Below are 12,147 nucleotides of genomic sequence, written 5' to 3' on the forward strand. Positions count from 1 at the left end.
GGATGAGTCGCAATGGCAAAGAAGAGAGGACTCAAAGGGCACCCCTGTTTGATAGAGCAAGCAATGACAATTGGCTTGGTAACGCCTCCATTTAGCATGACACGAAGACGCTGCAGCACTGATAGTGTAGATCAGACGAGACATCCGAGCACCAAAGCCCATAGTAGACATAAGTTCTGCAATGAAAGACCAATCTAGATAATCAAAAGCCTTTTCCAAGTCCAATTGAACTAGTACGACCTCCTGATTAGAATGCCTTGCATAATCAATCGCCAGTTGCACATTTAATACATTGTGCAAAATGTTTCTGCCCTTAATGAAACCATATTGGAGAGGATGCACAATGGCAGGAAGATGCTTATGGAGCCGATTCGCCATTACTTTGGAAAAGATTTTATGCATAGAACCCATCAAAGAAATTGGGCGTCACTGTTTCAACATAGACGGCGAAGGAACTTTTGGAAGTAGTTTAATAAGACCTTCTTTCCATGAGGAAGGCATGATCCCCGTTTCCCACACCTGCTGAAACAAAGCCGTCAATGGTTTCGTGAGTTGGGTGGCAAAAATCTCAAAGAACTCATTGGTGAGACCATCCCAGCCAGGACTTTTATCCTTGGGCAAGTGTAACAAAACATCCATAACCTCCGCCTCACAAATATCTGCCTCCAGAGTAGATTGCACGTCCTGCGGAACCTGATTGCGGACCAGATCATAAAAAACTGAACGAGCATGAGCAATTTGGCGTGAAGGAGGAGAAGTGGAACCAAGAAGGTCTAGGAAATAATTTCTACACATATTCACAATAGTCTGCGGATCAAGGACCATTTGACCTTTTGCATCCTGGAGTCTAGTCATATTCTCTCGAGCAGGAGAGGCATGGAGAGCTCGAAAGAACTTATGAGTTTGACAAGCACTATCTTGCAAAGTCTCCGTCAGATGTTGCAATTTGACCTGCTGATAAGATTTCAACTGAAACTCTTTAATAAGATCAGCCAGACGCATTGCTAGTGACAACAGAAATACATCATCTGGAGTGTCCACCAGCAAAGAACGAACCAAAGCCAGCAGGTCCTCCGCTGCTTGTCGACGCCGCCGACAAAGAGAGGCATGATGGATCCCATACTGCCGAGCAACCCGCTGCACATTAGAGAGCAATCGTTCAAACGAAGCAGTGCCCTGAGATGAGAAATCCAATAAGAATCGATCAATCAATTGCTGCATATAGCCCTGAAAGATTGCATGCTTCAAATAAGACGAGTTGAAACGCAAAGGGAGTCTATCCAGAAATTGCTTGAAAGGTGCAATGGGTTGTGCAAGGAGCTTAAGCTGTAGAGGGAAATGGTCCGACAAGGCATATTGTTGCATCACTTTCATTTCGAGTATCTCAGGAAGGAAATCATCATTCTGCATGATGTATATGTGGTCCAACCACGACCATGTTGTTGCATACTGGGCAGAATGGAAAGTAAACCCTGTAGAAGAAGGGTGCAGCCAAGACCAGAGATCTTGCTTAAGAACGGCAAGAGCCAGCTCCTGCCACATACGACTTTCCGGCGCATCCATTACAAAATGCTCTAATGTGGACTGTGAAGAATCAACACACATTAAAATCCCCCATAAAAAAACCCCGTCTGCCAAGGGACAAGGAAGTCTGCAAAGTATGCCAAAGCTCCCGGCGAGATAAAGGATCATTCGGAGCATAGAGGCCAAGTAACCATAAGATTTCTCCTTCGAATAAAACTTCAATTACCACAAAGCGGCCATGTACATCATTCTTAATAAGAACCGGTTGATATTTTTCATGTGCAATCATAAGCACACCAGAATACTGTCTGGCATGTGTCCCTGCATAGAACAAACGAAAGCCATGGCAATCCACAACTTTTCCTGCTTCACCGTGACTCTTGTGCTCAACAGCACACAAGACATCCCACTAATTCTCATGCAATACAGTCCACATGGCATGTTGCTTGTGGCGAGAACAAATTCCTCGCACATTCCGCGTGGCTATCTTCATGTGTATTCAAAAGAAAATCAGGTACGAGGCATAGCTTGCCTCGATTTGACCTTTTCTGCAAGAATGTCCAGGACTCCCTCATCCAAAAATTAGCTAACACGGCAAAAGAGTTTTGACGACCAGATTTGGAGGTAGATGGCATATCCGCTGTCTTGGGGATGGAATGGGGATAACGACGATCCCATGGGGTAATGACCTTACCCCTATTGTCAAAAGCTAGCTTAGCAGGTGGACCCTTTGGACCATCCGAATACACTCTCCTAGTTGGCTGTTGACGGGGAGCAGAGGAAACCATAGCAGGAGCAGAGTGCTCTGAAGACAACATTTCTTTCCTGTGCATATACGTACACGTGGAATCTGGTGAGGCAGTAGGTACAGTATCCACCATGCCAGCAACAAGCCTGTTGCCTTTTTTCGTGCGTACATCTACCCAGTCATTGCCACGGGAATCCAAACCCGAGGCCCGTTGTTTACCTTTATCCAAAACTTTAGGTGGTTGGGTGGCATCTTGCGATGGAGCATTACACACCATATCTTCCATGGGCAGCGCAACATGCTCGGCATGTGAAGTGTGGTGCTTCTCTGGGCATCCAGCCATAAAATGCCCCAATTTTCCACACGAAAAGTAATGTCTTGCAAAGTTGCCCCATTTCAAATGAAAATGTAAAGGATGCATGCCAGAGCAATTAATACGTAACCAAGCAGGCCTTTTCCTAGCAGTGTCCCATAACATACATAGACGGTTGCGATTCATGGCCCTTAGGCTTGGGGGGACTAGAACAGTGCCCACAGCGGCCATGGCATCCTTTAACATTGGCCAATAAACAGCCGGACAGTTTTCCACTTCAACCCACACAGGGCATTCACGTTGCAGCAGGCGTTGAAAATCTGCCATTGGGCGCCATGGCACAACATGGACCAAACGGTGATTAACGAACAATGGCAGTTTAGACAGGACAGCAGTACGGTGCGTCTCAGATTTCAACAGCACCTCAAAAAAACCCCGGGGCCCAACAAAAATCTCTTCAACACATTCCCCTTGTAGCAGACTGTGCAACCACTGGCGAATACGGGAAAGTAGTGGGATCCTACCATTGAAGAAGAGTATCACAGCACGTTCATAAAACACTGAAAAGGAGTGCAAGACATGTTTCGGGTCCACAATGGCTTCCAGAACATCTTCCGTTGCAGAGTCAGAAAAGACTTCCTGATTATGTTGAACATAATTGCCAAGCAGAGTGTTGGCAAACTCCAGCAAATGCTCCCAATCAACCTCCTGAGAGTCCACAGAATCGGAAGCAACCTGAGCATAGGAACGATCCTGATGATCCATTGTCTCTGCTGAAGTATGCTTGGTGCGTTTGCCCGCAGGCTGGAAGTCAGGAGCAGGGGGTATCTCCTCTGTGCATGGAACCATATCCTCTGGTTCCTCGGTATCAGAATCCGGACCAAGAGCTGCCACCGTTTGGTCTATAAAAGCCAGATCCAAGCCAGCCATATTGTATCAGTACGTATGCCGGTTAGAGGCCGAGTGAAGAGCTCACGGGAGGCAGATACACGCAGGCCTCTCTCTCGCTCTCTCACTCACACACACACACACACACACTCTCTCTCTCTCTCTCTCTCTTTTCTGTATAGAGGCGCTGTCCAGTGGCGTATTCTGCAAGCACAGCCTTTACCTGTTGGCCTCAGTCATGGCCTGTCCCAATAACGCGTGTGGCAGGGCACAACCCTAACAGTGCAGGGGTAGGAGGGCGAAACACAGGGCTGGCAGTCGATGGCAGAGCGGGACAGTCGGGGGCGCAAGGCAGGGGTCCGGCGTCAGCAGAAACCCTAACGCACAGGGCGAAGGGGTGACCAGCAGGCGCAGAGCCTGCAGTTCAGGCGGGTGACAGCAGGGCGGGGGACTCAGCCGCAGCTGACGGGGCTTCAGAGGCAGGTGACAGGCCTGCGGGCGACGGCCAGAAGGCGGCTGCAGGTGACGATGACCAGGCGATGATGACGGGGCACCAGGCGATGGCGACGGGGCTGCAGGCGACGCATCATCCTCTGGGATTCCTCTCTCTCTCTCTCTCTCTCTCTCTCCATTTCCAACAGTTGTCACACTGGCATTCACCTGCTTTGGTTGCAATCAAAATTTGCATCAAAGTTTATTGGCAAGGGGATTTTCTTTTCTGGAAAAATGGAAATAGTTTCCGTCAGAGGATTTTACAATAAAGGCATTCGTCTGATCTGGTTCTTTACTTTTTGTTTCAGAAGTGGCGTCAAATTGGCTGGCTTGCTTTACATCCTATGAGCAGACCAACTTATTCGACTCGTTCTTTATGCTTGCTCCTCCAAGTGATTCTTTGTTTGCTCTAGTACCAGCACTATTGCCAGCATATAGTGCAGTTGATGAAGCATATCCTTTGGACACATCTGTATGTGCAGTAGCTGAAAGGTTTGTTTTACAAATGCAAATAGAATTTCTTCTGCACCTGTGCATAAATGTTGTATTTGACATTGAACATTGAAAATTTTCATTATCTTGTATGCAGGCTCTTGGTAAATTGCCTTTTTGAAAATGAGGGTTTGAAGAAGATAGTATTAGACTTTGCAGGCATCAGCAATGATGATGCAGTGATAACGAGTAACAGAACTGGGAAAAACTTTACAATTTCTAGTTTGGTACAGCTAATTGCTTCCATACCAGACAAAGCTCGGCCAGAGGCACCTTCTTCCCTGCTTTCACCGTATCCAGATTTTGTACAAATTACAGTGTGCTGATTATAAATGTGAGATTCTTTTGTAAATGTCCTAGGTATGTTCTTTGTTCATGATAATAAACAGACCTGGAAAGGTTACACTGCTCCGCTGGCCTAAAAGCTACATTCACAATGCTGCTAGCCACTGTTTTGAGATAGTGAGATTGCCATTCTGTTATCTGGTCTAGATACCTTGTTGTCAAGTGAACGGTCATAATTAAAATCAAAACATGCCAAAAAATACTGACGATGGTCTTAATCACAGTGTTCAGGAGAAATATGTACTTAAATGTCATGAGAGTCCAACCTAGTTGATATATTTCATATCCCAGGTGTTGGACACATTCGTAATGAAAGAGTTTAGTCAAAATGACCAATTGATATCCACTTTTTTTGGCTATGTCAGACAATTCTGCTGTTGTTGTAAGTGTCAGGCTGTGCTTTCTCTAGTTTGTCATATTTGAAGTTTTTAGCTTGACATGTTACACAGTATATACTTGTTAGTTATAGGCTTGTCGATATCTCTTTGCACCTTTCAATATGGCTCTAAATATCATAGAAGAGATTGTTGCTTTGTTCTTGTGAATTCTTGGGTCTAATTTTGGAAGCTAATTTTTTAAATTATATCTGTGAATAAGTAGCATACAACCAAAAACCGGCAGCAAAGGCAAGCTAAAGTTGAGCAAATACAGTATTCTTTTTATATTTCTGGCATACTTTGGTCTGGCTGTTTTTAGTAAGTGACAGAGATGCTGAAGGTACACAGAAGAATATTCTATAGAAACGGCGAAGGCTTTGAGTTGCTCTCATCCCTGTCTAGACATATGGCTGCATTATCTGCTGGATTGGCATTCGTGTGTTCATCATGATCTGGAATGGTAAGCATGATCCTTCTAAACTACTAGTCTGTCAAGCAAGAGCTCATAGCCTGTACCACAGAAAGAGGAAAGGAGCTAAAGGGCACCTGTCTGACTGATCTCTGCATGCCAAACCTCTTTCCTGTGGGACCACCTGTCTGAATAGGACGGACTGTTTTTGGTGGTCAATGAGGAATTGAGACTATTCAACCAGGCTATGTTGCAAGTTGATGACTAGCAATGTGACTGGGTCTCCACCGTGTAGACTCTGTTGTCTTTGAGAATGAGATTGATAATATACCAATTTTTGGCATACTCTAGACACCATGCTATCTTGGAAAGATCACGAGAAACCTTTATTACTGATTTCCCAATAGATGTAGAAAAGGTGCGAGGACAAGTGGCTAGCCATGTGCACAAAGTAGAAATCTCGTATAACAAATGAATGCCCATGCTGTATATGATAAAGCAAATGCATAATAAGTTTGGAAATTAATGAACAGCTATTGAATCTCTTCTAAGGTATGGAATTAGGTATAATGAAGCACAATGAATAGGGGCAATAAACAAGTACAAGGAACTTGTGTTGAGGTGTAGGACGAGACATAATGAAGCAGAAGGAGTGGAAGGGTAGGTGCCAACTGTAGAAAAAGGTGGACTAGGGGCTAAGGCTCGAAACATAAGGTGATAGTAGGATCACACAAGAGTCAAGGAGATTTGACGAGGTGGTCAGGGCTATGCAGTGCTGAGGTAGAGTCGGTGACTCCATAGACAGCAGGGTGGACTCTATATTCGCTTGCATGGATTCTGAATGAGAGCAGCAAACCAACACTCGAGATAGGGGTACAAGACTTCAAGAATAAATCTGTGTTTGGGTACCAATGGAGATAGGAATTGTTCATTTTGGCTGGTAGCAGAAGCCCGTGCAACAGAGCCTGGAGGAGTTATGAAAAACAGCAGCAATGCTGGAGAGCTGGAGCTGATATAGTGTTGTAAAGGCCAATAGATTGTGCCTTGTCTCAAGCTATGACTAAGCTCATGGTCTTGTCAAGGGTTTCACTTCCTGTCTTGGTAAAGAACACAATTTGATCCATATGATGATCCATGTGATTGTATGGAGGATGGTTTGGGCCTCTGTTGGCTGCGCAAAGGGATCAGTGTGTAGCTTGTAGATATGGACAATCATGTGATAAAATGCGAAACATGCCTGAGGTTAAAAGTCACGTAGACGTGTCGCAGACCGGTTAAAGAAGGTTTTGGGAGTCACAAAAGGTGATGATTGATGGTCCATATACAGGGTAAAGTGCCAGATCATTACCTTCTCTTGATCACTGAGGAGGTGTAGCATTGTTGCCTTTCGGTGAGTTAAGCTCCAACTGGTATTGGGATTGTAGGATTGGTTACCCTTGTATTGCTTGGCCTTTTTACCACATTCCTCTTGACATGGCAGGCACTTAGCGATGTGTGGCATATGTGATATCTGTTCTTTTTAGGAATGAATTGTCAATTAGGTTTGATGGTGTTGGATTTAGTAATATCCAAGGAAGAGGATTCTCCCTTCTTGGGACTTGCCTTTCGATCATTGCCACATTCTGACTTTCCCTTGCAGAAGTAGAAAGTAGGCCACCTCTTGAGTAGATAATGGGGAAAAATGAAGTTTCCTTGTGGACTTCATCATGCAGCCTAAGCATAGGATCTTACTCTCAAATTCATAGAAGGTTTGTGTGGGCAAGGTAATGATTCGCTACATAAAAATGAAGTACTTTGCAGACAATGATTGAGAAACAATGTATCTTGATCATTGTTTAGCGTAGTGGACCAAAAGTGGTTATTCAGCAAGTGAGTGTCGATATGTGTTATCTTAGTATTCAGGCTATCTCTTCCTCAATGCAAAACTCTTGGAGCGCATGACCAATATTAAGGGTATGATCTTTAGCCACATAGCAGTCAGTAAGCTGAGCCCAATGATAACATGTAAGGGGGAAGCATTATAATTTAGAGCTAAACTCTAGAAGCAAATCTTGCATGAACTCAACAATGGCAGTGGCATTGCAAGCTTCCCATTATTGCACAATCTCAAGGTTGGAGATATGCAGATGAGTTTGCACTCACCCTTGTGCAAGATTCCACAAGCCCTGAGAGGCAACAGTTGCACAAGGTTGGACTAGGTAGCGATGATCGTTACTAGTGGAAGAGCGGGGCATACCTGGGAGAGTACTCCAAAATGTTGACTTCGGAGAAACTGCAGGCCTTTGAAGAAGCACAGCAAGGAGGGGAAGCTGGCAGGGCAGTGACAAAAAGGAAATGTGAGGGATGGCGGCAGAGGCATGCATGATAGGAAGGCTTAGCCATTGACTAGGCCTTAAAGCAAAGAAAAACAACCACAGAACAGGTGTAGACTGGTACTGGAGCCAGGCAGGGCATTCACAGAGGTGACAGACTGGTGGCAACAAGAGCCTGATATCATTCAACTCCCTCTCCTCAAGATTAGAACCTAAAGATTGATATGCTCAGACTTGAGGGCTGAACTGTGATGTTGGAGGAGGGAGCATGGTGAAGGGCTAAGTGCAGCTGAGGAGGGAGATCAAATAGCTGCTAGGGCAAGGACTGGACTCAATTGGGTAGTAGGGCAGTATTATTCTTAGGGTACTAATTAATAGACATCTGGGTTATCTGAACTCTTGCTAGATATGTCCCATGTATCTATGGTATTGCCAATGCCTGTTACATGTGGCTGGGTGTCGATTCCCAATCAGAAGAGGGTGGTATATTCTATCTTAAGGCCAATGCTTGTTACATGTGACTGGGTGTCCATTTACAGTAATAAGAAGGTGATAGTTGACTCTAGTTTTGTAATCTTTTTATCTTTGTAGTTCATGGTGGGTATCCACTTACAGTAATAAGAAGGTGATAGTTGACATTAGTTTTGTGATGTCTATCTTCTCACTTCATTATGCGTTTTCATCCCATTTGGGCATAATAACATGGGATTGTAATAAAGCATAAATGCCTTAGCCTAGGGTTAATTATAAAAGGTGGAGTAACATGTGAAGGATCTTTTGGCATTTTGAAGAACACAAGATTTGAGGTTTCCTTCCTCCCACCATCTAAGAGGGTGCATACTCTTAGCCACTAAGATCATGGGGTGCATACTATGTCCCACCTTGGCATGAGGTGAGTATTCATGTTGTAACATTCATCTATGATTCTCAGCCTTCCATGGCAATATAATTTCATGCCTAGCTACCTTGGCTATGGTTTCTTGGCACATATGGTGTATTTCTTGTATTTCCAATTATTTTGCTTGCTGTGAGAACTAGCTATTTTACAGGGATAGCCATTTTCTAGGTTGCTGTCCCAATCCCAGGCCCTCCTTGTACCGTCTGAGTCCCATCCCCATGTTGGAGCCCCCTCTCTTGGTGACGGGATGGCAAATCAGGTCCGGCTCCCCATTTCCATTCCCGTTCCTGTTCCGGTCCCCATCCCTGTCCCCAAAACCCATCCCATGTTACTATGCATTTGGGTTTTCCTACACACTAATATAAGTATTATACAAAAAGTCTCGATTACAATTCCTGCTCCCAGTAAATGTTTGAAGGATCAGTGCATTTACATTTGGTTTATGTTTTTGCATCTCCATCTTGAATTCTTGCAAGTTCAGGGATGTAGCTTGGGATGGTATAATATGTAGTATATGCTGTACATAATGTTCCAATGAGGATTCTGACCTTTTTTTGTGATGAGAACTGAAATTTTGTAGTATCTAATTTCTCTTTCTTTCTTTGGGGCTTGTTTTATGGAGTCAAGAATGCTAATGTAAAATTGATAACTTTCTTCTTATGAAAATTATCTGCAAAGTATGTCTATGATTAAATAATCTATTGGTTAAGGTATATAATGTGCTGCTTCTTGTTTCTTGAGTATCAAGTTTCTGAACTGTCTCATCAAACTAAGAAATGGAGTATCATTTGCCTCACTCAGAGGGAGATAATGATTGTGTACAAAGTATGTTTGTGATTTAATAAGCCTTTTTCATGTGTTGTATACTTTCTTACTCTTTCTTTCCTGAGCATCAAGTTTCTGAACTGTTGCATTTAGCTAAGAAATGGTGTCATTTTGTCTAATTAGAGGGAGATATTGATTCATCTTGCCATGATGATTAACTCATCTTGGAACTACCCTCTCCCTATCTTCTCAACCTGTTAAATAAGCAGTGCATGTGTCTTTAAAGATCCAAATGCTTTCTAGATAGCCTATTATAGTGCTGTTTATTGGTAATTGTCCATCTTGACAAGGAGATAAAGAAACTTCCATCTTTCAGTTACCTCTCAGCTGTTAGAAGCTGCAGAAGAAATCTGGAAACTTGAGTGCTCTAATAGTGATAAGAGCAAAGATAGCTTTCTTGTTATTGGGGAAAATTTGGGAAAATTTTGCAGGCGAGGGCATGCAGGTAAGCCAGAAGTTATGTTTAGTTCTTATAGTGCATATACCTTCTGTTGTAAGAAAGGAGATATCACAATACAATTCTGGCTGGCTAGGAATGGCCAGGTGGATGAACACGTATAACACATCACTAGTCAAATATATTTGAGCATCGTGTCTTTGCATGTTTCTCTGTATGACCAATAGTACCTGAATAATCGTTTTTCCTGATTGCAGATGTTGTTGCTTCCCAGATGTTTCTTAGATTGAATCAATACATTGAGCAGAAGTTTGATGTCAGTGAAGTTAGCTTTGGTGCAGGCTCCCGGATGCCAGAACACATGTTAGGTGAGATTTTGAATGAAGCAAAGTCCAACTTTTGGATGGGCATTCTGGGCTCAATGAAAGACATTCATGCCACAGAAAGATTTGCAAAAGCATTTCTGTTGGAAATGGCTGCAAAGCAGGTCACAGATTGCATGGCTTATTGCATGCTTTCAGTTCTGTTTTCAGGACTTGTTGCAAAGCAACCTACTGTCAGGTGAGAAGTTTTTGCAGATTTCAAGAATATGTAACATTAGTATAGGGTGGAAATGAGCATCCTGAGTACTTATATCTCAAAGTCGAGGTAAGTTTGGCTGTTCTGATGTGGCATTCAGTGAATAAGTTGTGTGACACAGACATGGTGTTGTAAGATACCTCACACTCCTACTATGTGACCAACTCACTGTTATTGGCAAACCTTGGTACTCTAACTACATGCCATGTGTCAATGAATGAATATTCAGGTAGAAGAATCAAACAAGTAAGAGGTACCTACTTTCATTTTGATATCTGCACTTGTGTTCTGTTTGGCATGGTTGCCAAAGTTTACATATGGAATAATATTTTTTGGAGAGAAAAAGAAGGGTAATTCTTTGGTGCTTTTCCCTTTAAAGAAATAGGGTTTTCTTCAGTCTCAGATCATATATGTGGCTGTCTGGTTATTACCGGCTAGCTGTTCGATTGGTACAGTTATCCAACTGTAGGTGGGGTTAAGATCCATGGCTGAGCCCTGGGGTGTGTACCTTCAGAATTCAGGGTCTCTGAACAACCTAATTTAACATCTAGCTTGGATCCAGCACTCCTGACTCCTCAATTGGAAGATTATTGGCATTATCACAGCATGGAGTTTCGGAGGTAGATCTGTGTAAGCTACTTTGAGGCCTTTGGTGGTCAGCCATGCCAAGAAAAGGATGTTGAAGATCCCAAGCCATATTGGTGGGTCTGTGTCGCCAGTCCCATATTTGGCAATGGGGTACTCAAGAGGGTCATTGCAGTTTTGGCAAGCTGAATTCTTTTTTGTACTAGCCACAAAAGGATGGGAACGCCGTATGTCTAGAAGCTCTGTGAGGGTTGACACAGAACGCATTTGAGGAATGATATATCGAGAGTTGCTTTCACAAATGTGTATGGAGGCTAGTCATTTTGGCACAAGATTGGTTAGGATTCATCAACCAAGCTAGGTATTATATCAGAACAAAGGTATGTCTGGTTGGTCTGGTAGTCAGATGCTGAGAATAGCAGCACCTAACACCTACATGAGACGGTGCACAGGAGGAAGACTGTCCTCAAGCTACCATCCCTCAAGATGGGTTCGAATATCAGAGGGAAAAAAACCAGTGCTAAGAGAAGCAGAGGCATCAGAAAATGGGTGAGGCATAGGACCGCCGGATTCCTGCAACTAGAACCACACTAGCCAGTGGCCAGTCCTTAGAGTTTCCATAGAACCCAACACACCATGTACAACAATGCTTCACAAGAATGATTTATCTTACTGCAGTTGATAGAGAACATGTCCATGGAGTTGACCAACTGGGAGGAGGCTGTGAATGCACTGAGTTGGGTTTTAGAGGCTCTAGGATAAGAATTTCCAATGTAGTTGGAATCATACTTGTCTGCTTGATTGAACTGGATGTGGGAAAGAAATGATTTCATACCCATATGGAAAAGGGCAAACATACTTGACCATTGTGAGATTATGAAATCGGGGTCCCAGACATAAAAAATATGGCGCTTTTACAAAATCGTCTCTCATGCAAGAACAATGAAATCTGAAAGCTGAATT

The 12,147-nt window shown here is 43.5% G+C and overlaps 1 protein-coding gene across 10 annotated transcripts in view; it reads left to right on the plus strand.

Annotated features, from left to right (window-relative positions):
* Nucleotides 1-12,147, plus strand: part of EMB2423 (telomere length regulation TEL2 family protein) — a 53,053-nt gene that overhangs the window by 26,200 nt on the left and 14,706 nt on the right. For all 10 annotated transcript variants that reach the window (XR_015688814.1, XR_015688813.1, XR_015688815.1 and 7 more), the window contains 4 exons: nucleotides 4,274-4,457; nucleotides 4,555-4,749; nucleotides 9,923-10,068; nucleotides 10,278-10,581. Coding sequence is in view for 7 of the 10 variants with exons in the window: in XM_087667688.1 (XP_087523814.1) it covers nucleotides 4,274-4,457; nucleotides 4,555-4,749; nucleotides 9,923-10,068; nucleotides 10,278-10,581 (829 nt within the window). In the remaining 3 variants the exon portion in view is untranslated. The remainder of the gene's footprint in view (nucleotides 1-4,273; nucleotides 4,458-4,554; nucleotides 4,750-9,922; nucleotides 10,069-10,277; nucleotides 10,582-12,147) is intronic.

This window comes from Lygodium microphyllum, chromosome 26 (genome assembly GCF_053477565.2).
Source record: "Lygodium microphyllum isolate KBCC chromosome 26, Lygodium_microphyllum_v1.1.10, whole genome shotgun sequence".
NCBI classification, from domain to species: Eukaryota; Viridiplantae; Streptophyta; class Polypodiopsida; order Schizaeales; family Lygodiaceae; genus Lygodium; species Lygodium microphyllum.